Source organism: Venturia canescens, chromosome 1 (genome assembly GCF_019457755.1).
Source record: "Venturia canescens isolate UGA chromosome 1, ASM1945775v1, whole genome shotgun sequence".
NCBI lineage: Eukaryota > Metazoa > Arthropoda > Insecta > Hymenoptera > Ichneumonidae > Venturia > Venturia canescens.
The window spans coordinates 25,579,802-25,605,300 of record NC_057421.1 but is presented as its reverse complement, the minus strand read 5'-3'; the positions used below and the strand labels follow the sequence as shown (position 1 = coordinate 25,605,300).

Below are 25,499 nucleotides of genomic sequence, written 5' to 3'. Positions count from 1 at the left end.
ATAATTGTTGCTCCCAAAAGACGACGCTGAAGTTTGCAACGTTCGTACCCGAGAAAAGGAGAAATATATTCCCTTCCGCATAATTGGAAGAGAATAAATGATTGCGCATCGTCGAGAGACAGGGAATAATACGCGAGTGCATGTCTGAACGATGCGTATGAACCTTAAAGCGTGGAGTTAATTAAAATTTATGATTACCAGGCCGATTCCACCTAAATTTCCGCTGAATATTTAAGCAACTCCGCGTAATTTGGCGCATGCGGTGCTGTCCGGGCTTCGCACGTAATTGGAGAATTGTTTGAATTGAATATCCTTCCATCCACTTTCACTTTTAATTATTAACGAAACGCTGCTCGCCTCCTTTTTTCCATTTGGCATACAAAGAATCAGAAAAAAAACGTGTTATACTCGCGGTGTTAACAGCGAAATGCATGCATATAACTCCAACGAACGGATGTTCCGAGCACCAGAGATCGGAGCTTTGAATAATATATTCGGAGTCAATTGGATGCAGCCGACGTGTTAACACAAACGCGAGGGGCGTCTATGGAAGTCGAGGAAAAAACGTATCGAGCGATGAGGTACAAAAACAGTGAAGAAATGTTCGGAGGGTGGAATTCACTTGGACTGCTTTTCTATCATAAAAACGTACGCTTGAGATTCTCCTCAGCGCAAGTAATTGTCCCGTGTGGATCATTCGCTAGGTTCAATAAACTTTTATGCATTTCTGATCCTCGTGGTTACTGCGACGTCGGTCCGGCAGCTTCGTCAGTTCGAATCTGCAGGATTGTTGGGCGCTTTGCAAACACTACGAAACTCTTTGGACATCGATCTAAGGAAAAAAAATTGATCCGTTTGCCATGTCAGAAATGAGACAAAGTATGAAGTAAAAGAAACTTCGCAACTGAAAGACTGAAGCTCCGATGATGTCGAAGTTCGGAGCGATTCTCCTGCGCCGGGATTCGATGCAAATGCGGACAATTCCCCGCAGTATTTTTTATCGGCTGGCTTATTCGTCAGGTGAACGTCCGGATACGCGGCGAGAGAGTGTCCGCGATCGATTTAGCATTTTGACATGCAGGTTTCTCTCTCTCTCTCTCTCTCTCTCTCTCTCTTTCGATCTCTCTTTCGTGTACAAAAGCTAACGAGACACAACGTCGAAAAAGAGTACACGGGAAGGAGGAGAGGCCGGAGAGACATACCGAGAGTTCGACGACGATGAAATATTCAGGAAGCGAATCGAGAGAACGCTATATGTACAAAAAGAGAACACGGTGAAAAGCCTTTTTTGCACTGGAGATACATATGGAATGGAAAAGGTCGTGTTCATCGCATCGTGCGCATACGATGTAGGGAGATTGATGCCTTAACCACATTTTCCCCAGAACGATTGCACTCTACGATTCAAATGCTCCATTTCGTTGTTTTCACTCAAGTATTCCACGTTTTTTTTTTTTTCTTTCAATTCCTGTAAAAAAAATTTTACCCAAGTAAACGAATGAAATTCGCTCGAAAATTAAAAAAAAATCGTGACCAATTTTCAGATTTTTAACTGCGACGTCAAAAACGACATATTCGCGTAAGAGTGCGGCAGGCTTCGGGATGGCTTTCCTGCTGTTGCACTCTCGTTTTTTCATTCAATGCTTGGCACCGCTGCCGCGTCCCTTGATTGGCGAAAATCACTCTTGAGTATGTAGAATGAAGAGGAAAAGAGCAGAGAATTTCAACGATTAATTGAAAAGCATTGGAACAGGAATGTTTCGCTTCGAGAAAAATTCAATATAAATTTTTCCATGTGAAATATTCAAATTATTATCACTGATGGACGAAACAGATTTATAAGAGTTCTTGCTACTAGATTTGCGAGATGGAAAAATTCTTCAATCCTGCTCCATTCCACCTTGGCTCGCTCTCTTTCTCGCTCTTCCTCTGGATTTTTCTCGAGACTTCCGGCTTCTTCATACGACAGAGAGATACGCGCGAGACATGTTCATGCGTTATACGAATATATCAATTCGAGTTTGCCAAGCCGGAAACCAGACGTATCTTTCGCACAAATTTCGTCAAAACTTTTTGCAAGGTTTTATCTCCATTCCACTATGAATTTCTTCGTACGCTGGAGCACAGGTACACTTCCCAGCAGACATAAAACTTTTTAGTTTACAAACAACTCAGTTCAAATCGAAAATTCAATATGAAAAAGCACTTTGAAATGATAGTAACAATTGGAATGGCAATTTGCGATGCTCTTGCTGCTGCTGCTGCTGCTGGAGTAAACAAAAGATGAACGTGAGCTCCTCGCATTCCTTTTTCATTCGTACAATTTTCTTCAGATTTACGAAAGGATTCGGTTCAACGAGGTGTGCCAAAGAACGTTTTCACCTTTCGAATATAGTATCCACGAGAAACGAATACGTACGATTCTATTCCACTATTCACTATGTTTTCATAAGTAACTGTACATATGCATGGAAAAAGAGCGTCGAGTTCATTCTTCCAGGTCGTCACACTCAACCAGAAACTGGAGAAGAAACTTATCACAAACAACATATAAATTCGCTATCCGCGAAGAATGAAAACACCGAGAAAAAATCCTGTCGAATAAAACGAATTTTTTCCCGAAGGATCGTGGGATTTTATGAGTGTCTAAATTGAATGGATTTTCACTTCCTAATTAAAGATATAATCACTTTAAATTAATGTCGGAGTTATTAATTCGAAATTTTAAATCCATTTTTTCAACTTATCTTTTGGCGAATGAAATTACAAGCCATTCATTGATCGGGGATCACTGACTGAACCCGAAATTTCATTCGTCCCTGGCGAAAATTTTATAGTATTTCAAGAATTTCTTAAGAAAATCATTTCGTGCATGAACTACCTTAACCGAAACATTTAGTCTGATACGAAGACTAAAGTATTTCCAAGATAAGACAAAATAATGGAAACAAACAATTTTATTTAATCATGCGAAAGATTACCGTTGAGTCAATCTGATAATGAACGATCGATCAAGTATTTATTAACGAAGTAACCAAAAATTATGTGTCGACAAATTAATGAAACCGGTCGTCGATCGAACAAAACCATTTTTTAACTTCAGTGATTTGCTTGGTTTATCGACACACAATTGTCATGATTTAAAAACAATAACGGACTGAATCATTTGTCAACCATCGAAAAAAACATCAGACTCACCAATTTCTTATGCAATAAAATGAATTTAGTTTCGTTAAAAAAAAAATATTCTCCATGAAGATGCAAATTAATCATTCGGAAAAGCTGTTCCGTCGCATTAACTCGCTCCATTACTGAATAAATGTGTTACGAATTGAAAATTTATAAGAGTGCATTTATACAGGTACATCATATCGCAATGATTATCAGAGGCACGAGAGAGTTTTAAAAGACCATCGATTTGCCTGATGCTTTTAACGCTCTGAAATGTTAATTCACCAGGTATTTTTCTCTGTCCAACAAACGAGATGAAATCGTGAACACGAAACGTTCTCGTCGGATAAGAAATTCTACGCTGCGGCTGCGGAGCAAAATTTTTTATCGGATATGGGATTGAGAGATCCATTAACGTTTCGTCGCTGGGAAATCCGATTATAAAGCAATTTTTCTCAAGTTTTCTTCAGCCATAAAATTTTATCAAATTTTTCATTATTCATTTTATTTTGATAATGATAATGATAAAAAACATAAGATTAACGAAAAATAACACTGAAAATTTGGAGAAACAAAAACGTTTGCATGAGCAGACGAACAAAAAAACGGTCAACTTGAGGCAACGGGATCGTATTATGTGCAATCATGAGTCTCCGGGGTTCCAGCACGTGACAGACGTAACATTATCTTTATCGCACAGTGCACAGTTACAATTGAGTGATTAGATCTCGTGTGATGTACGAGTCCGTGATCCAACACCCTCGCTGCGACTCTATTAATAAAGAAATGTACATAGATATACAAACGGAAATGTCAGGAGTCTCCGAACGTATAACAAATGCACGCCTGGGACGGAGTACTTCAAAAAAACTTCAATCAAGAGTCATCGAGCGTTGGCACACGCAGAGCAGAGTACCGAAAAAAGCCAACTGAGAATCGTTAATTCTGGAATTCGTTGCGAGCATTGGAATCATTTGGTTATAAAAAATGCTGAAAAATTCATTTGCATTTTTCTGATCGTTTTTCAATCCTGAATTTTTTTCCACTCGCACGAAAAATAATGGAAAAACGCGAAGTTCGTTCGTGCGCCATCCGCTTCAATGTCACTCATGTCGTTCTAACGTCGTTTCAATACAAATTCTGCACATTTTGCACTATCAAAGGGACCAGCCCCAGACTCGCATCACTTTTTGCCGAGTTGAAAAAGAAAATTTTGTGTCATTTCAACCGAAACTGGACACGAAGCACGAAGGAAAAATGCATTTGTGATTCGCCAATATTTTATTTCACGAAACATCGGTGCAGGTTGAAAATCTCTACGAATTGGAAATTCGGCAGGGAACTAAATTATGGAGAATTACTGGAATTATTGGAGAGTTTTTTAGATCATTCCGTTGGACTCCAACGTTGCAAACTTCAGCGTCATACACGAAGCGCCCAACTTCTGTCCGCGATAAACTTTATTATACTACAAAAAGCACGAACCTCGGTTTTGGTTGGCCACGTAAGCTCGCCGACTCTTGAACACGACTTAGAACTTTATAGTCCAATAATTTGCGAAGGAGAATATTGAAAAGATCTAAAACGGTGGTAAATCTATACGCGTGGCGACTTCAATCGTAAGTTTCTCATCCTGACATGATAATGTTCGTAATTCTCGTTGAGACAAATTGTGAAAAATTTGAAAATTTATCGCTCGAATGAATCCTTGGAGAATGAATCATTGAATGGATTGCAGAGACACGTTCTGTTGAACTGCTTTCTAAAAATCACAAATGACACGTCACACGAGGAGATCCGCACCGAGTGGCGATAAAACAAGTCCGAGGCGGCTGCGTTGCTGTCCGCATCGTTCGTTTTCGCGAACATATTGTGGAGAGAGAGAGAGAGAGAGAGATAGAACGAGAGATTTACTACGACGAGGAGCCTCGTTGTAGTAAAAGTATTCCAAGTTCGGAGTGTCTTTTAATGCCACAAGAAAAATCGTCACACGGAATGGACTTTCCTCTGTTCTCCAGTTGTTTTCAATAGCCCGCGAGGCACTTGAAAAGAAAAAAACCTGTCCACCACAAAGCGACGCATGTGGGGTTCGAGATTTATTTATCTGCCGCGTAAGAAGTCTCTTTTCATCGATAATTAAACACGGAGAAAAGAAAATGGGAAGAAAACTCCCAAGCGAAAAAATTTGGTGCTGCATTTCCTGGTTTTTTCTTCTCATCCAGCGACTGGACTTTTTCACTCTCAGGGAAGCCCTCGATGATGCCTCGTCCACCTCCATTTTATGCGTTTTTTTATTCTCATATTCTTTCTTTCAGAAAACAGATTCGCGAATCGCACGGGGAGAAGAAAACTCGTTGGGGGCAGGTGGAAAAAGCTCTTTCATTCATCGAGCGCTTGCGGAGAACAAGCTGTGTATAGCTTCGTAAAACTGTATACAATTTTCCATACAGACGGACGTGACACACAGACATAAATGGTGGAGTGTTGGAATAAAAGAGTGAGTCGCGACGTCGAGGCTCCCGCGTACTCGCGGGTAACAATGTAGCTCATACAGCCCGGGGCTTCATTCGGCTACTTTTTTTCATTTTCTTTTCGTTTCTCCGTGCCTTTTTTTGCCCGGATTCTACACGTTCGGCGTAAATTTCGCGAGGGAAAAAACAAAGGTTTTCCAGTCTTGGCGAGCAAATCAAGTGAGCAAATTATCATTGGGAATAAATAAAATGAAATGTTTGCGAACTACGAAGAGGAGAGTTTCAGCTTTGAAGCTCTCGGAGGATCAAGTTCGTTAACCATTTTTTTCGGGGGAAAAAAAAAAAAAAAACATTCCAAGAGTTTTGACGTATTGAGAGTCGAAAATTCTTTTCTAAACGGCGAGAAAATCGATTGATTTTCATCCACTGCGGGATCGTTCGTGCGATTTTTTAATACTTGAATCCCAAAAATTGCGATTTTTCGCGACTCAAAACCTGCGTTATAAAATCAATCGAATGGTACAATAAAAGTTTCCAAATTAAAGATCGGAAAAATGGGTTTTGGATTGATCGTGAGTTTTGGAGCGTTCAAACCGAAGGAAACAGCTTGCTGGAATCGGAAAGAGTCCGATCTGGCGGTGGGACAGGAAAAATGCGTTCGTCGAATGAAACTGGATATTTTTCCGAAGCGAAAATGTGAGTAAAAATGTTCTCGATTGCTCGATATTATTCGAACTTTGAATCCAGTGCAAATTTCCGTCTCGTCGGTCGAAACGGACTCGACAACCTGCACGGGGCCGTTGGCAATCGTCCGTCAAAGCGTAGAACGCGCAACGCTCAATAAGAATCTCGATGGTGGGAAGAGCTCCGGAAATCAAGTGGGTTGATTGCCACGAGTGTGCCCATTTTTTTGGTCCCGCCCATTTGATCTTTTTTCTTTCGGCTTTTACGATCGGGCGATAAAACGTGAGGAAAGGATCGCTAACGGAAAAGCTCCGGAGGCTCGTTCCGTGTTCCTGCTCGCAATGACCCGCGCGCGCGCGAGAGAGAGGGACAGGAATCCCTTTCTTCTACGGCGCAGATGAGGCAAAAAGTTTCCAATGAATTTTCAGGACTGTGAAAAAACTGCAAGAGTCCGACGATAGCCCTAGCGAGACGTGGCAGAGGGCACGAGGATACATAAAAAAGAGCGAGAGTGAGAAGATAAAATGAGAGGGAGAGAAAACGGGGGCTGAGAATGTCCGGGCTTTTCCGGCAAACAGTGTCAATCGAGCGCGAAATATAGCTTCGTGCCAGTGTGCGGCTAATCGATCGTGACGACGAAAAAGGCTTTCGTGCATTTTTATGCATGTATGGATCCGTATACGAACAGCTCTCACTCTGCAGGGTGGTAAAATTACATGACGTACTATAAATAAGACTGGACTTTTTCATTTTTTTTTTATTTCTCGTTCTCGTGGCCAAACCGAATAGAAACGGCGTTAAACCGCGGGATGTGATTCGGGATTAACACGAATCATCCCACGGTCAATCGATTCCGCCACGACATTCGTGTATCTTTCGATTATTTTCATGCATCAAGTTCGACCGCAGGCCCCGTTGTTCACATTCGTGTTGAATTCTATTTGTTCGAAAATTTTGAGCTCGCGTGAAAAGTGTTTCGGTTCGAACTCGAGTCAGGAAATACAAACGCAGTTGTCGACTGAAAAATCGGCAAGGATCGAGGGAGGATTTTGTGTGAAAATCGGACTTTCAATTCAATTCGAAAGCACCCAGTTCACCGAAGAACATTGGAAAAACGAAGCATCGAGAAAATTGTATTTTACTGAACCACCTCGGCTCAGACTTACCATTGAAATGGAAAATATGTCACTGAACGTTTCAACGTTCGAGTCCAACGAAATGATGTAAAAAAACCCCTCCAATAATTCCAGCATTCTCTAATTTCGTTCCCCCCGCCGAATTTTCAATTCGCAGTTTATCAACCTGCACCGACGCATCGTGAAATAAAAAATTAGTGAATTACATATTTTTTCGTCCATTTCGTTGAACTCGAACCTTCCGAACTTCAGCGTCGCTGTAAATAAAAAATAGAGTAAAACAAAAAATGAGTCCATTAGAGACGTTTTTTTCTTCATTTCGTTGAATTCCAGCGCTGCAAACTTCAGCGCGTCGTCGGAAAATCCTGTATGTAATATCAGTGCGATGTACCTATCTGCGGTTCAAGCTGTGCTCATATTCGTATCTTATGAGCGCACTTTAGTGCGCTCCTCTACCTTGCGATTTGTGTGTTTAATGTAGTATCCGTGTGGCTCGAACGTACAGTGACTGCAAACCCAAAACCCGAGAGTAATTCGAGCACGTGTATGGTTACAAGAGCACACATGTACACGACTCGGCTCTGCGTTTGCATATACGCGGATACATCCATTTATGCATATATGCTCGTGTAACCACCGACCAAACGGGAATACAATGTTCCCTGGGCACGATTACCTTCGCTGTCTCGTGTGATATATACTAAGGTATTATCTCCGGAGTGCGTACATATGAGATGCTTCGTGCTAAACGTGCATGCTCCGTCTCCGAGCCTCAGTAATAATGAGCGGCTCACTAGTTTTTATCCGACTGAACGTGGCGTTAACGACATTTGTCTATCGTCGTTCAAAGTCGACTGTTTCTTGGGCGGAAAAGTAACTTGAAAACTGGAGAAACTCAAAGGCGGGGAAAGTGCACTTGCGTATGGTCAGAGATTAAAATAATTTATCGAAACAGAATCATTATCGTTCGCATCTCAACATCAAGCTCATTCAACGAGTGCTAGAATATGGACAAAATACTTTGCGAGAATATTGTTGAGAGCTAATGAGCCAATTCACTAATAAGGACTCGAATTATGACGCTGAAGTTTCCAACGTTGGAGTCCAACGAAATGATCGAAAAAAACTCTCCAATAATTCCAGTAATTCTCCTATTTTGTTCCCTGCCAAATTTGCGATTCGTAGTTTTGCAAGCTGCACCAACGATTCGTGAAATAAAAAATTGGTGAATCAAAAACGTTTTTTTCGTTCATTTCGTTGAACTCCAACGTTGGAAACTTCAGCGTCGTCTCAAATTATCTTCTGAAATTCGAGCGCATACGATATATAAAACGTTTTGTTAAATATCCATTTAATGAGGATAATTAATTTCGATTGAATGCTTGAGAATATGCGGAGAAACTCTTTTATGGAGGCAATTGTGTAAGCGTTACGAAGGTTTTTTCGTCGAGGCGATCATAGGCGTGAAGATTGACTCTTTGTTCGTTGGGAACGATCGATCGCAATAACACATATGCAAGTTTCGTAAATTAACTTACTTATTTATGAGTGAATGTGCGAAACGTTTTACATTGTGTTAGGAAACGCAACGTAAAATTCCCGAGATGTGGCCTGACGTCTTCTTAAGGAAAGCTTGTGCCCACCTCATGCAGCGTAGGACGCATGACGTGGCTGATATTATACAGCGAATACGAATGTCTGATATGGTGCAAGGAGCTTCCTTTGCTTCGTGGATCTGAGCATTTGCAATCTTGCTGAATTTTTGGTGAAATACTTCCTCGCGAATAGAACACTTGCACCAATATTTTTTAATTGTTTTCCAAAGTCGTAACGATTTGGAAAAAGGGTTTTTGCGAACTTCGGAAGGCCGCAAACCTCAATAATTCTCCCAATTCTTTTTTTTTCAAATTGAACAAGAAATAAAGTCAATTAAATCGTATTGTTCGTTAAAAACGTGATTTAAATAATCGATTCTTCCTATTTCTTCGTCCACAATGTTTCGGAAGGTTTATTTCCTGCGAATGATTTTCGAAAGCAGAACGAATGTCCGGAGCCGGCTCAATGGCGCTCGAAGTTACATGAAATACTGGCCAATTATATCGGAGGATAACCGTTGCATAATTTCGATAAACAATTCGTCGTTCGACACGTCAACAGAAATATTTCGATGACACAAACGTACGATTTTTCCCAATATTTACGAGAGATTAAACCCAATCGAAAATCGGTGTATTTTGATAATTTTACGGCAGCTTACGAGATGAAAAAAACTTCGTACAATCGTTTTTATCGTTAAACTGCCGATCGCTCGATTCGAAGCAAACCGACGCGAGCCAGCGGGTAAAATGTTTTCATTTTCAATTCTGTGTTATTTGACGAATAAAAGAAAAAAAAAGTGGCTCGTTTGTTCGCCGAGAAAATAGAATTGAAAATGAGCACGAGGGAATTAAATTTTTCTGATAAAAAGCTTCCCCACCCCTCACCCCCCCCCCCCCCCAAACTGGACAAATGTCACGGAACAGAGAAATGTTTTTCCGTTTTTTTAAGGCAGTCCTCGCAATGCATATCTGCCTCGTTTCGAGCAACGCTCCAAGCACATATATAAATATGTAAACACACGTACACACGTGTATCGTCTATGACAAATACGTCTACCTGTACTGGTTTACATAACTTACGCATATGTCCGGGGGCTTAAATGTCTGGTGCTGGATAGGCGTCTCTTCCCCTCAATCCTTCTAACACTCCAGCTTCCCCATGCATGCGAGCCATGGATGCATGTGGGCTTGAGCTCTTACCGTGCCCATTTCTCTCTGTCTCTCCGTCTCTTTCTCGCAGTGCGCATCGCATTCACCGCGTATTACGAGACGGATGAACATTTGTTTACAGGAAAAGAGATCCGAGGGAGAAAGGGAGAGAAGAGCATGATATGTTAATGCGAACTGAATTGTTAAAGGCTCTTTTTCATGTGCGTGCGTGAAGTAATGATGAGCTGAATAATGCGATTTTATTCGCTATGGAGGAAAATCCTCTGCGTGTGATTTTCAAATGCTCTGTTGCTCAAAGCCGGTGATAAATATTGCGACTGTTTTCCATCTGGAACTGAAGTTTCCTATCGTCGTTGAAACAACGGGGTTGAAGCTTGTCGAGATAGTTGACAAGAGCTGAGCTCCTGGGTCTGCTTTTTGCAGGAGGCCGCGAGCCCGATCGAAAGTCCATTTCTACCGTTCTTCATAAATTCGATATCTCTTCACCGTAGTTTCTGGAAAATCGGCTTTCGAAAAATAGTGAACGCGACGCGCCAAATTCCGCAGTTCGAGAATATACCGATAAATAAAGTGATAAATTACGAAACGTTTCTTACACATTGCTCCGATCAAGAGTGCGCGAAGAATCTTTAGCGAGAAAGAACGAAACATTCATCATTGATAAATCGTGGCGGATGCTGTTCCGAGTCGACATTTTCGAGTTTCGTTCCCGCTGCTGTTTCAGTTGTTTTCCTTCGATATAACCACTCGCAGGATCTCGTAATTCCATTAAGGAAGTTGAGGCATTAGATGAAAATGATGTCATCGCTTTTAAACCGATTGCATCTTATAAAGTGAAGTGTAAAAAATAAATGAGTTAAAAATTTTCAGACACTTTAGGAGCGTCGTTGCTGAGAAAAATCAATGATGCCAAAAATATGAAATTTTTTGGGCAACATGAGCAAGGCTTGCTGAATAATGTGAATTTTTTCAGATTTATATTAGGAGATTTGTTGAGATTATATTAATAATAATCTTTTTCCCGTGCAGTTTTTTGAGTCTAGGATCATCGCCATCCCCGTTTTCGACTGAGCTCTCACCAGTTTTTCGTCTTTTTTTCGGCCTCAACTTCCTTAATCCTTTTACAACAATGAGCGAGGTTATGTTTACGTTTGCACAGACCTACGAAGCCTTTGCTGCATGAATAAAGCAAAGTGCTTATTACGTTCCATGCAATTGTTATTCAGATCATTCGAAAGAGATTTTATCGTTTCTTCGTCTCTTTGCAAGCTGCAAAAACAGGCTGAATTCGCACACACTGTCAGTGACTCGCTCTTCCCGTTTCTCAACGTTTGCTCAACATATTCGCGGTCCACGGAAAGTAACCGCGTTACAATTCACGGTCAACCGAGAATTTCGCACTGGACATTTTCATTCCCTTCCAGCAAGCTATCATCTCGAAACCTTTCAGTAAATAATTTTGCGACGCTGGAGTCCAACGAAATGTTCTAAGAAACCCTCCAATAATTACATAAATTCTCCAATTTCGTGCCGGATTTGCAATTCCTAGTTTTTCCACCTGCACCGATACTTCGTAAAATAAACAAAAATGGGTGAATTACAGATGTTCTTTCCCACGACGCTGAAGTTTGTAGCGTTCGAGTCCAACGAAATGAACGAAAAAAGCATTTGTAATTCGCCAATTTTTTATTTCACCAAGTATCAGCGCAGGTTGAAAAACTTCAAACTGCGAATTCAGGAGGAAACGAAATTGGAGGATTACTGGAATTATTGGAGGCTTTTTTTACATCGTGTTTCGTTGGACTCCAACGTTGCGAGCTTCACCACCGTACTAAACACAATCGTGCATTGCGCACTGCGCACTCCAACGCTTCAATTCCTCAACGAATATCGAAGATTCTTCAACTCGAATAATTTTAGTCCGAAGAATTTGAATGAAATTATTCATTCCTCAATGAACTTATTCTCCAAATAGCCCGTAAAGCCACTGCCATTGTGCTTGTGTACACCTGAAAATGTACGTGCTGGCTCTTATAGTCATCTCTCCGAACTCCGAAGTAACTGGACTGGTACACGTTATGTACTTGGAGTCTCCGTACCTCGTTACAGACTCCCGTCTATGTCGTGCTCAACGTCATAATACACAGTGGATTCTCCGTAGCGACCGAGAAACGACGATTATTTTACGACTACATACGTCAGCATGGCACACAAGCGCACACCCACGAAGACACATAAAAATGGATACGTTCATATGCAGCGGTCGGTAGATTTAACCGTTAACTCCCGAGGCGAGAGAGAGAGAGAGAGAGAGAGAAAAAGAGAGAGACATGGGAGAGGATCTTGCTTAAATTCTTCGAATGTGAAGCTGAAATTCCTTTCATCAGCGCGACGTCACAAGAGGCGTAAAATAACACGTGACACTACGAACTTTGAGACCAGATGACAGAGATGCTGCATAGTTTTATCAAAATATCTTCCCGAAGTAATTGTAATTATTTGGGGAAGTGAAATGCGACAACGACGCTCGTACTCTTCGGAGGAAAATCGCATCAGGAGCGTAGCCGAAAATCGTACATTCGGTTGAATTAGCTGAAAAATGAAAAATAAAAGGAAAATAAGAAACAGGGGAAAGGGAAGTTGGTCGATGACCTGCACTTTGCGCTTAAGCTCCGCGTGAGCTCGCCGCTAACGGATCGTAGGCAGCCGGCAGTAGCAACGAGTCGAGGTAAATGGATTGGTGTGCGACTAACGAGAAAGGAATAAGGAAAGAATGAGGAGGAGAGGAAGAAAGACAAAGAGGGACGTAGGAGCGAGCGTCGCGTCGAGGCCGGCAGAAGAGGACGAGGAAGTTCCGACGAAAACATTTCTGCCTTAATTTACATCTTTCCCATTATGAAATTCGTCTCGCGGTGCACAGCCCGATGGAACTCAATCAACAATGCGACCTTTTTGTATTGGATACTTTTGAAAATTCAACTGAGCTAAGAGCTGCTTTAGAAAAGCAAAAAAACGTTTTCGGGAATGCTTTGGGAGAGACGGAAATAACTCACCATATGGCGGAGACACTTTTAATGTGAGAAATACTCATTTGTACAATGTGGATAATCGTAATTAACGTCTGCAACGAAAGTTACAATTTTTTCCCATCTTCGTGTATTGTTTTTCCATACGAGCCTACAAAAACCCGAAAATATTGCGAAATTCTATTTTTACAGCACGTTGAAGTGATATTATTTTTTAGTTTTAGAAGCGTTTTTATTTTAAAACCCCCTGAAAATATTGAATTTCCCTTTTTTCGGGTTTTCATAGGTTCATGTGGAAGGAGAATATATGAACTTTGCGCAAAAACCATGTACAAATTAGTATTTATCAAAAAAAAAAAGCACTCTAAAAACATGCTTGAAACTGTACCGAAAAGTTCGCTCCCGAAAACAATCAATTTTTACGACGCTGAAGTTTCCAACGTTGGACTCCAACGAAATGAAAGAAAAAAACGTTTTTAATTCACCAATTGTTTATTTCACGAATCGTTGGTGCAGCTTGAAAAACTACGAATCGCAAATTTGGCAGGGAACAAAATAGGAGAATTACTGGAATTATTGGAGAGTTTTTTTCGATCATTTCGTTGGACTCCAACGTTGGAAACTTCAGCGTCATCAATTTTTTGACTTTCCAAAGCAGGATTAATGGGAGGAATAAAGTTCGTCGTTCATGTGAATCGGAATAAGATCTTAAAAATACGGGAAAGAGCGTCGAAAAGTTTCGCATCTTCCAGCTTCGGAGCAACTTGCCCGTTTTCCTTCTAATGAAATAATCACGACGACGTATGTGCGTGCGGGCTTGAAATCTCGAGATTCGTATTCTTGCCGCAACTACTGATATATTCGAAGGACTCGAAACCGTTGCAATTATCGAGTGAGCCGCTCAAGCATTTACCGAAAACAAATAAAAACATTAATTAATGCGCGCACGTATCTGCAATAACCGGAATTATCCAGGACATGGAATGAAAACGAGAAAAAAAAGCGTCGAATGACAAACTGGAAATAGGCTTTTCTCAGCGATCGGGACTCATTTTCTCGCCTGCATCGACCAGCCGAAGCAGTTAATTCAACGGTAAATATCATCGAGTAGTTATATAAGGCGGTGTTTTATCGGAGAAATCTTGCCCGTTGAATGCTTGTTGACGACGTTGGAAATTGACAGTTCTGCGATGATTTATAGTGCGATGATTCGATAAACAAATTCTCAAAAGTAGTGCTTTTGAAAGAAATTGTTGCTGCGATATTCTTGCAATAAGTTTCGCGTCTCATTTTTCACGCGTACATTGCGCCGAGCACAATTCAGCAGACATTCGACTCTGCGATTCCAGCCGGAGATATTTAGCCACGAGGAAATTTTTCACGCGAAGCTGCCCGAGTTCCTGAGAGAAAAACTGGCCCGAGCTCCCGTAACAATCGAGATAAGAGGGAGAGATCCGGTTTTTGTTGTTCCAGGAAAAGGGTCCCCGCGCACGCTCAGAACGGAAGGTAACTTTTGACCCCGAGATCGTAAATTCTCCGGCAATTGTAAAGGTAAATTAGAAATTGTGTATAGCTGCTCCAAAGAACAGTAGAAATAACTCGGAGTCTATTCTCGACGATGCTTCGGAGCGATCGTGTTCCTCGGAGTCACACGCTCGTCGCATACGCAACGCTCGTTCTTAGGCGCGATCGAAGGGAGATTCGGGAGTGCCGAAAACAATGGAGAAGGAGAAGATCGCCGAGGCGATTAGATTCCTCCGGCGGTTTAAAATCCCCGACTATATTTCGGCCATTTTTTGACGCGAGGTACTGTTACGAGGTGCGTTACGAGCGAGCGAGTCCGAGAGCGGTTTTACCACGGTGTGCTCGCGACGGGGAATTCTCAACGGTGCCTCGCACCGTGGGCTGGCTCGCGGACTCGAGAGACTACGAAATCCCCTCCGTACACGAGCGAACAAACCCAGTCGAGTTTCACGGAGTCCCAACTATCGTGGAAGAGAGAAAGAGGCTCGAGGAGCGTGTTGCACAATCGAGGAACGTAACAGAGGAGAATGCTTCCGTGGCCCTGTTTTTCCGCAATTATAACGTTGTGCATCGCTCCTGTGTAAATATAATATATGGGAGTTGCGCCGGCGCTCGCTGCGTGGGATTTTTATCGCGGGAGGAAGACAAAATTGCTCACGACTGCTTAATCGGGGCCCGGAACCTCGGACTCGATTTTAAAACCCTCAAATGCGAAAGGCTCTTTCGAGAGGCAGTCGTCGACGCAGCTTTGTCAAATTTTTATATTTAATTCCCCACTTTTTTCACCGCCCTTCCTCTCTGTTTCGATATTCTCGTATTCCCCTTAAAATTAACAACGCTGAGCGACGAAGCCGAATCGACAGTCGCCAATATCGCACGGTGCCGCCGGACCGCGAGTCGTATTTTCATAGCAGCCGAGATCACGGAGTGAGACTTTCACCGTTCTCGAGGCCTCTCCGAGCGGAGCTCGACCTTGCTCGAGGAATACCGATGGCGCGTGCATAAGACACACGCACGCGATCTTACCGCTGGGCGAAAGACGACGAGGAAAATACCACTCGCGACAACACTTCAATAGCATCGTTCAGAAATATTTTCAAAGCTGGAGCGTTACATTGAATTACGTCAGGCCTCGAACAATTACGAAGTTTTGAGAAAATTCGAGACGCGAGTTGCTCCACTCTGTTCCGTGGGAACTTCAACTCGTTAATTATGAGCGCTAAAGTATCTCGCTACCGCGCTGCTTTCAGTGGGTTGCCCATAATTATTTTTATGTGATAATAATTTCAGATCAATTCTCATTATTTTCTATGCAACGATTGTCAAAGAGCCTCCGCAATATTCTCGTCGCCGCGGTATCGAGTCAATGTATTGTTCTCCGATCCACAAAAGTGACGAAATAAAATGACATTCCTGGACGAACGGTGTACGAAAGAATACGACGCTGAAGTTTCCAACGTTGGACTCCAACGAAATGAACGAAAAAAACGTTTTTAATTCACCAATTGTTTATTTCATGAATCGTTGGTGCAGCTTGAAAAACTACGAATCGCAAATTTGGCAGGGAACAAAATAGGAGAATTACTGGAATTATTGGACAGTTTTTTTCGATCATTTCGTTGGACTCCAACGTTGGAAACTTCAGCGTCATGAAAGAATAATCTGAGAACGATCCTCGCCTAACGGAAAATATAAACGTGTTGTCATCCACCACATGAATTTCAAACGTAAATATTACGGAGCGAAGCAACGGCTGAGAGTCACACGAGACGTCGTCGATACAGTCGTCCGCATTCGCAAGCGTCGAAAAGATGTTAACGGGAAATCCCTCGCGCGAAAGTCTCGCAAGGGGACTGACGAATTGTTTAAAATACACCGACGCTATGAATTACGATGATTCGACATCAGAATTTTTCCAACACTTATTTGTAATATGAGGGTATTTATGAAAATAATCGTAATTTTGATGTTATGAAATTCACCCGGCAAATAATCACAAGCAACAACGATGCCTTAATTCTTTATCGTGTTCATTTGTGAAAAAGAAAAAAAAATGTAATATCGAAACAGTTAATATTTCATCTGTAAATCGATGTAAACAAGAATTAAAAAAAAAATAAAATAAAAGAAGGAAGAGTGCTTACCAAGAAGGTCGGTGATTGGCTCGGTGTTCAGGCATCGTAGTACCGACGGTGGGAATCAGATTCCACCCCGGAGGAGGTCCTTGGACTGATCTCTCCCGTGCGAAGAATTTTTTCTCACACCGAGAATCTCGTCATGGCAACCGCTTGGACGCCTCGCTTCGTTTTCTATCCTGGAGACCGCGAACCACGAGAGCCAAGTCGCCTTTACCACGTTGACCCGAGATGAACCAACGCCCCAGCAGGCTTTCTTTACTTTTATGTTTAACGTAAATACCAATCCCGGAAATAAAAGCCTTGCACCACAAATGAGCGAGACGAAGAAAAAAAAACACGTGACGTTAGGTAACGAGTTTGACACTCTTGCGCACTTGTTCGTTTGACAGGGTGAACACGAGTCAAGCTTGTGGACACTGCACACGCGGCTTTTGCACCGATTCTTCAAGATTTTTTTCAGTATATTGAAGAAGATTTTAAGTAAAGACGGTAAACACCGGCAACACTGTAACGCATGAGAATTTAAGGAACGTTTTTTTCCTTTTTTGGGTTATTTCGATCGATGAGTATGCCTGACAACTTCGTTTTGTATCGCTACAAAAAATACGGCGAACGCGAGCGAAAAAATTTGAGGAACAAGTTTCTATGAACGTAATATATATAGCTGCGTGTATATTTGTTGATCTCGAGATGTGTCCACCTTGCACAGCGTTGCGCTTTTATCTCTCAGACTGTCGTTATTTTTTTCAACGTTAATTTATATATTCGCACTGTAATAGACTTATCATTAGAGTCCATTCATCAATATTCTCAAAAATATTGTTTTTCCCCCTTTACTCAACGCACACACTATAAAAATGCGCGAAATATCGGTGCGTCCTCTCCCTCTCGCGCCAGCTCACCAACTACGCGCGCGCGCGGAACCAGCGTACAGAACGACTTGTGAAAGGAGACTGGAGACTGCAACAATACTCCTAAGGCTCCGGCAAGTCAGCCGCGGAGTGCGGCGGGGGCGCTCTCCCCGTCCTGCCGCGCCTCTCGCGCGCAGTCGCCCAATCTACCTCGAGCTCCCGGTAAAACCGTGCATTATTTGCATGCCAATTTTATCAGTTTGTTTTGGCTCGCCGCGAATTTTTGCATGAATTTCGGAAGGAAAATTCTTAGGGCGTCCGCTAGATGCGAATTCTAACGGACCAATAATGTGTGCTGGTTACGCCGAAAGAATTTTCCAAAATATTTTCTGTGAGGCAAAAAATGCGAAATTTGATATTGGAAATGCATTCGCGTGCAAACCTGGCGGGGCAAATAATAACTATTTATAATATTGAGAGACTAGCATTTCCGAAATTCTTTTTTAAATATCCACATTGAAGTACAAAGCGATCGAACACCGCGAATCGCTCTACTAATACGAGATAATACAGACTCGCCGAGTCTCGAACCAGCAGACGACGAGGCTGTCGATGTACTTGCCACTTGCCGGGTCAAAGAGACTCCCGGGTCTCTTTGACCCGGGAGTCTCGTGTTTGAGGCAAAAATCCCTTTTAATGGTTTTCATTAACGGATAATTATAAATTCAGTTACATTTTGACAGAAATCCGGCTCAAGTAATTTTTGGGATCGACGCATTCTTTAAATACAAACCCCGAGTCACTGCATGATTTCCCATGAAAATTCCAATCTTTACACATTCCGCAACTCAGTGAATTTCATACAAAATGGTTTACTGGTCGCAAGAAACTACGGATTAGGAACGATTCATTAGTTTTTTCTCGTTGATTTATTTGCGTATTAATATATAATTGTGAGGATACAAGTTGTCTGTACCTACAGTCGGTAAATCGTATGAATTTTAAATTCGAATAAAATGGATGAGTCATAAATATAAGGTTAAAAAAGTTACAGGTAATGGAAGTTAGAGGTTATAAAAATGGAATAGCGATCGTCACACACATTTTCTCATTTCAGTTTCGATTCCTCGGTTGAAAAATGGGCCGTGAATTCACACCGAAATTTACTGCTTCGCATTATCGTCTCGAGTCTAAGATATTATTTGCACACTCTATTGAATATTCGAACCGAACAAATGTTGACGTGTTTTGTTGCCAGGATATTATAGAAAATGAAGAAAAACTGTCGAACAAAAGAGAAACAATGAACGTATCCTATGGAGAAAGAGTTGCAAGTGAATTGTCATCAATTATAACGAATCGTCAATCGTCGCGCGATCGCAAAATAACATTCATGCTTCTCCGTTCACGATCTATTTTAAGTTTCGGGAAGATGGCGCCACTAGATTTGCGAAAAAAAAATTGAATATTAAATTTTCCTTTTTATTGTAAAAATGAAAGTTTTACATATACGGTTCGTCTTAAAGCGCGGTGTAAATACACCACCGAATACAATGAAAACATTAACCTAAATTACTAGTGCAACAGTAGACAATAAAAAAAAATAAAATGGGAGAAACACGAACCACAAAAAGGAGATGAAAACAAGATGGCAGAACATGGTGTTAACGTCGTGCATTTGATTATTATAAATATAAATAAATTCTCAAAACGAGTTTTAACGTTTTAATGAGAGAAAAAGAAACATTGGTGCATTAGATTATAGTTGCCTTTCTGATCAAATCGATATGTATATAGAATTTGACGAAAAAATGATAAATGAAACATATATACAGCGTTCATCAACTGTTTTATGACATCTCATTTTTTGTTCTTCCCAAGACCAAAAGCCTTCAGTGTTTTCCAAAAATTCACACGAATTGTGGCTTCGATGAGCTATCTAGCCAATGAAAAAGAGAAAAAAATGCATCGGATGTTCTGTACAAGTTCGATAAGACAATTCCGCGCTGATCAAACAATTGTTAGCGTCGTTGATCATTTTTTTTTGTTAGGAAATAAGCTTGCACTTATTCAAGGGTCGAAAGCACAGAGAGGAAAACAAAAGTTGTTTTTGATAGTGGAATTTCTCAATTAAAAAAAAAAAACCAAAGACATTTGTTGACAAAAAAAATGGAGTTTCTTCTTTTGACATTTTCCTAACCGATATTTTTAACAAAAAATTCCGGTACTCGGCGTTCGAATAAGTTACAAATTAATGGCAGAAAATATTTCATTCAGGCTTAAATTTTCTAAACTTTTGTCCTCGTTTTCAAATACGTGAAAAAAATCGTGTCTTTTTTTGTTTCACTGATCAAACATCGAAGTTTCGAAAAACTCGTGTCCATTGAAGAAAATCATGCGGAGTCGTTGCACGAAGGAAACTTTTCTTCGACTTTGTTGGACTTGTTCGGTGGTTGAATCTTGTATCAACGTTCCAGAATTCCGGTTATTGTAAATCAATGTCAATCTCGAAGAGGATTTTATTTTCTGGGCAAAATTTTAGCTGCATTTGGATAATACCGAAATTCTTGTGAAATAACACATACTAAAATGAAGAATTTAACATTTATTATATAAGTTTTCGTTTCTCAATAAAATCGATGCTATTTCTATTGCTTTGACGAAAAAAGAAGGATGTTAAATCGACAATGAAGGACAATAAGATGTAACTATGCAATTATTTTGTGTTTTTCATCATTTCAACGATTTTCGTTGAGGTCGTCGACAAAAAGTAAGACTTGGAGAACCATTCAAGCGGAGAAGAGAATGGGAGTTACTTTTCAAACGAAAAAATTCACTGAAACCGTGAGAAGTGAACAATGACATATCAAAAAAAGCCGAGTGTCCGTAAATAAAAAGTATATCATAATGCAGACGCGTTTGTTTCTTGCAAATTATCATTTATTTCCTTTTCCATTGAACTGATTACTCAAAATTGATTGCCATTCCCAATGAGAATTGAGTTAAGGCCTGTGGGACAATTTTCTAAAACATAAAATTAGCTGAAAAAGCGAGAGAATTTGCGCGATTTTATTTACTTCCTTCGAGACTCTAAAACATCAACGAGACACGCGGGGCACAACGAAATTTCAATGAAAAAATACTATCTTTTGTATTTAAAAAAGTAATTATGAAAACGACAGTATCGCAGAGAAACTCTACCAGTCTTTTAAATAAACTACAGTGCCGAGATCCCGAATTGCAGTTCCTCGAATTCTTCGTGTTCTCGTCTAGCCTGTTTTTGTATACTCTTTTTATATAATTCAAGGCTGATGCGTGAGATCCGATGACTTACAAGTGAGAAACACGTAACGATTGCTGTTGAAATTTACCGCAATTTATTCCTCGGATTGTTATCGTCTTTTTATTTTTTTTCTCCTTTTCACATAACCGTACGCTAATCGAGTTCTCTTACTTTCGTTCTTTTCTTGTGGTTTTTTCCTTTTCTCTTAAAAACTCTTCTCAATTACCTATATTAAATTATATCAATATTTGTTTTATTTATATATCTATATATATATCACGCCTGTCCCTTTTTTTCTTCGATTTAGTAACGTAGGTACACTTTGTCAACAATCACTCTTTGATGCTTTCCACCTTTGCTTTTTTTTCTTTCTCTTTACCGTCTGCCCTACTTGTCCTTTGAAATTTTTCGCACATCCCTCCGTTTCTCTTTCTTGCTCTCGCGCTCTCTCTCTCTCTCCCTCTTTGTCTCTTTCTTTCTTTCTTGCTCTCTCGCACATGGTGATTTCTATTTGTCTGTTTGTTTTTTATATAGCGTGAATTATGCAGGCTTTTGAGAACCCTTCTTGCCAATAAGGGATTTGTGGATATGTGGTATAACACCTGAAATTTGATAAAAACATGTGTTAGTCAAGATTCACGTTACAGACATAAATGAAAATAAATCAAATATTTTGGTTATCACAAAAACTTGTAATTTCATCAGTTTCGACGCTAATCTTCGTTCAGCTATTTTACGAAATGTTGAGAAACAAGGCGACAATGTTTTTCACACCGAACAATCCAATTTTTGCATGCGCGTAAGAAATATTTTCAGTGTCTCAATTTCGATTCTTTCTCCTTTTCATACCAAAGAAGCCTCTTCCTCTTTCTTTTTAGCAGATTGTTTATACAACGACCGAAATAATAAATAACTGATTCTTACCTCCTCCTGCGATTGTTGCCTTGATAAGACTATCGAGTTCCTCATCCCCGCGAATCGCGAGCTGCAAATGTCTCGGTGTTATACGTTTGACCTTCAAATCTTTCGACGCGTTCCCCGCCAACTCCAAAACCTGATGGAATGAAAAAATAATGAATGAAAATGAAACACGAAGGAACCATCATGTCGAAGAAATATCCGACGTTGTGAAGTTTCATTTTGAAGAGATCAAAGTAAAATTTTGCAAAAAGACTCTTATTTGCATAAACAATGAGCAAGGCGCTGCAACGGTCGGAAAAAGTAGCAGCACGCCCGATAATTTTTCATCAATTTCTCTTTTTTTGTGTTCGAAAAAAAACTCATTCCGAGATTATTTGCAAAAGAAACAAAAGTACGAGCATTATAAAAATGTCACAAAAACTAGCGAATTTAGCGTAACGAAATCAACTTTCGTTGGCTTTGATGGCCGCAAAAGTGAAAGCGATAAAAAAAATCAAGCTGTGAAATGTCAAAGCTAAATTTGCTCGGAATTGAAAAGAGGCGGGAAAGCATACGGTTTCGAGAGAAAGCGTCGCAGATGGCGCCATGTGTTTGATCGTACCGACAGGGACGTGTAGTGATCGTAATTGTCGAACCAAACACGTATTGTGTTGGTTATAGCGGAGTAAAAAAAGCACAGAGGAAAAGCTCTCATAAAGGAGTGAAAAAAATTGAGACGAGCACATATTCAAAACTCACGATAATCATAACAATAACGATAATGATAAAAATAACGTAGACGCTCACCTCAGCAGTGAGATACTCCAAGATAGCAGCGCTGTAGACTGCCGCTGTGGCACCGACGCGACCATGACTCGTTGTTCTGTTTTTCAGATGCCTGTGAATTCTGCCGACGGGAAACTGAGGAGAAAAAGATGAAAAAATTGATGAAATGAAGAAAACATAAAAAAAAATATGGAAAGCATTAGTTTGCATCGAGTGCCTTCCCCCTCCCCTCGTTTTCTACAAAGGGGCCAATGTTTTTGGCTCTTCGAATACTTTCGCTATCGCGTCTAGGTGTAGTAAGAACATTTCGAAAAACATGTCGCTGCAAAGCGTTTAGCGTCACCGTCGTCGTCGTCGTCGTCGTCGTTGGGCTGCTTTCGTGTGTGCACGGAACCGAGAGAAATATCGAACGTTCGGGCCAACACGAGATGATGACAAAAGACGTTTTAGCTTAGTCCCTCAAAGATGCAAACGCTCCTTCTTTTCGCTCTCTGTCTCAAGAGTTTCGTGAGCAAAAAAATGCAATAAATAAATCGGTCGTTATCTGTGACTTCACGATGAACAATGTCGACCATTCTTTTTTTTCTCTTCGTCTTTCACTCCCGGTCAAAATCCCAGGGAATATAAACACACGTACGAGACCTCGGGTCGTTTCGCCGCATTTCAACGCGTCGCGGATATCGAACGGGGCATTAAAATATACTCTGCCGTTTCGGGAGCTTTCCAAGCGCGTTTTTACGCGCACGAACACCCAAATATATAAGAAAATCATCGAATTTCGTCATATACCCACTGACTGCAGACTCCACTTTAGATAAAAAAAGTTGAATTAAAAAACCGACGTTACAAAGAATCTTCGGGCTCGAACTCAAAACACTGGCGTGAAGAAAAATGCTGCGGCTTTTTCGTTGTTCAACCGGAAATGCACCCGCGTCTTCATTGCAATTAGTTTAAACTGTTGCTAATCAAAAGCCCGATACTTTTTTTCGTACTTCTTTTCGTGTTAATGTTAATCTTTAATTGAACTTGTTTCGCATCGTAAAATATGAAAATGAGGAAAAATAATGTGGTTGACGCTGCATTGGCGTAACTCGCGACTCACGAGAGGTCAAGAGATTGTTTACTGCCTCGACGTGACTCTCTATGCATCATTGACACATGACAGATCGTTGTTCGTTCATAGTCCACCCGTCACAATCACACAATTAGATCGGTGTAAAAAAATTCAACGGTCTATTAAAGATTTTGAATTCGCCATGTGCAATACTCGAATAAACGAGAGATCAAAGTTAATCGGGAAAGCCTCGAGACGCATTACCTTCGATTATACGACTGAGCAAAAACATGTGAGAATTACGTCATTGATCTCCGTTAAACAATAACAGTTATTGATTCTATAATAAAATATACTATTAATTGAACGCGATCACAATGTCTTCTTTTGATACCCGGAAACAGTGCAAACCTGACAAACGCTGTGACTTTTTGTACAATTTTCAAATTTAAATTCACATAAAGCCACCACGATCACTCGAGAAACGATGATAAACTTGAAAAAAATTGAATTTTTGTGAGACAAACCGTTCTACTTGTGCGTACGCATTAGACCGTTGGACATTTCGCGATTCGAATTATTTATACTTGGCATGTGTAGTCGTATATTGGTAAGAGTACTATCGTCGAGCGCTGGGGAAGGGGATGTCGGGTAGTTTCCAACCGATCGGTTGTTTGAAAACAATTTCAAGCTTCCCTTGTTCTTGAACGATACATAAATAAGTGAAAGTCGAAACACCCTCGAATGTTGATGGACGAAACAATTGAGAAAACTTGTTTCACGTAAAACTCATGTTATCTCATTGTATTTGACTCTGCCACGGTTGTAATATATTTATTTGAAACAAAAGAGTTTAGTTTCGCGGCGTAACTATCGTTCAAATTAAGGAAACGTAGATATATGTTGTCCATACGTGTATAGGGTGACGAATGAAAACGTCGAAAGTTTTTCGCGCCAACGGTGGCTCCTTCAATGCAAACTCGGAATCGAAAATTTTTCATAAATTTCTTATGAAACACGCACACTTTTCGTTGTCATTCTATGTTTACGGGTAAGATTATTTGGAGCACGAAAAAAGAGAAAACTCGGGGAGAAAAACGAAGGTAACGAAGTATCGACGAGAAGGCTACAAAGAGTAGAAATAAGAAAAACACGCACCTGCAATCCAGCCCTCGCCGAGCGCGAGACCGCCTTCGCCTTTGCCTTACCGGAATCTTTGCCCGCTTTGCCGCCAGCCTGCAAAACCGCATACGAGAAAAAAAATAAATAAATAATAATGCAACAAGATCACCATCGAGTTATTAGTGAGCAGACCGCACAAAAAACTTCACCGGTACACAGTATTGCGAAGGAGAAAACGTGACGTTTATTTACGATGCACTAATATTGACAATTATTATATCCGCGTTGTAGAATAAAATACGCGGATACTCACCATTGTGCCAACAATTCGTGTTTCAATCTAAATCGCGTGAAAAGATGTTCTCAAGCAAACGAATAAAAGAGCACCAAAGACACGAAACGAGGTTTTTCTTTTTTTTTCTCTGGCTTTCTTCTTTTTTTCGTCGTCGTTCGTGCCGTAGCGGCTCTAACCAAAAGGCACACGGAGGAACGGTTCAACACACACGGTCAACCCGCAGTAAGCGCCAAGCGAACACTCGACGCGCCGAGATAGAGAGAGAACGATTCACCACAGGGGGACACGAG

General features: G+C 40.8%; 2 protein-coding genes across 2 annotated transcripts in view; both read right to left on the bottom strand.

Annotated features, from left to right (window-relative positions):
- The window catches only part of Cad87A (cadherin-87A), a 107,640-nt gene extending 89,788 nt beyond the window's left edge, over positions 1–17,852 (bottom strand). Inside the window, exon 1 of the mRNA XM_043410851.1 lies at positions 16,925–17,852. Within this exon, the coding sequence (XP_043266786.1) occupies positions 16,925–16,959 (35 nt within the window). The 5' untranslated portion in view covers positions 16,960–17,852. The remainder of the gene's footprint in view (positions 1–16,924) is intronic.
- A 1,378-nt stretch (positions 17,853–19,230) lies between these two features.
- On the bottom strand, positions 19,231–25,499 carry His2Av (Histone H2A variant). The gene is made up of 5 exons (XM_043425175.1): positions 25,228–25,499; positions 24,951–25,028; positions 22,760–22,873; positions 21,977–22,106; positions 19,231–21,654 (listed from the first exon to the last, which is right to left on the bottom strand). The coding sequence occupies exons 1-5, from the start codon at positions 25,228–25,230 to the stop codon at positions 21,593–21,595; spliced, it is 387 nt and encodes a 128-aa protein (XP_043281110.1). The 5' UTR covers positions 25,231–25,499; the 3' UTR covers positions 19,231–21,592.

Coding starts and splice junctions, on each gene's coding strand:
- His2Av (XM_043425175.1), bottom strand. Junction 22,874..24,950: donor CGGCGAGGGCTGGATTGCAG/GTGCGTGTTTTT, acceptor TTTTCTCCTCAG/TTTCCCGTCGGCAGAATTCA. Junction 22,107..22,759: donor TGGAGTATCTCACTGCTGAG/GTGAGCGTCTAC, acceptor TCATTCCATCAG/GTTTTGGAGTTGGCGGGGAA.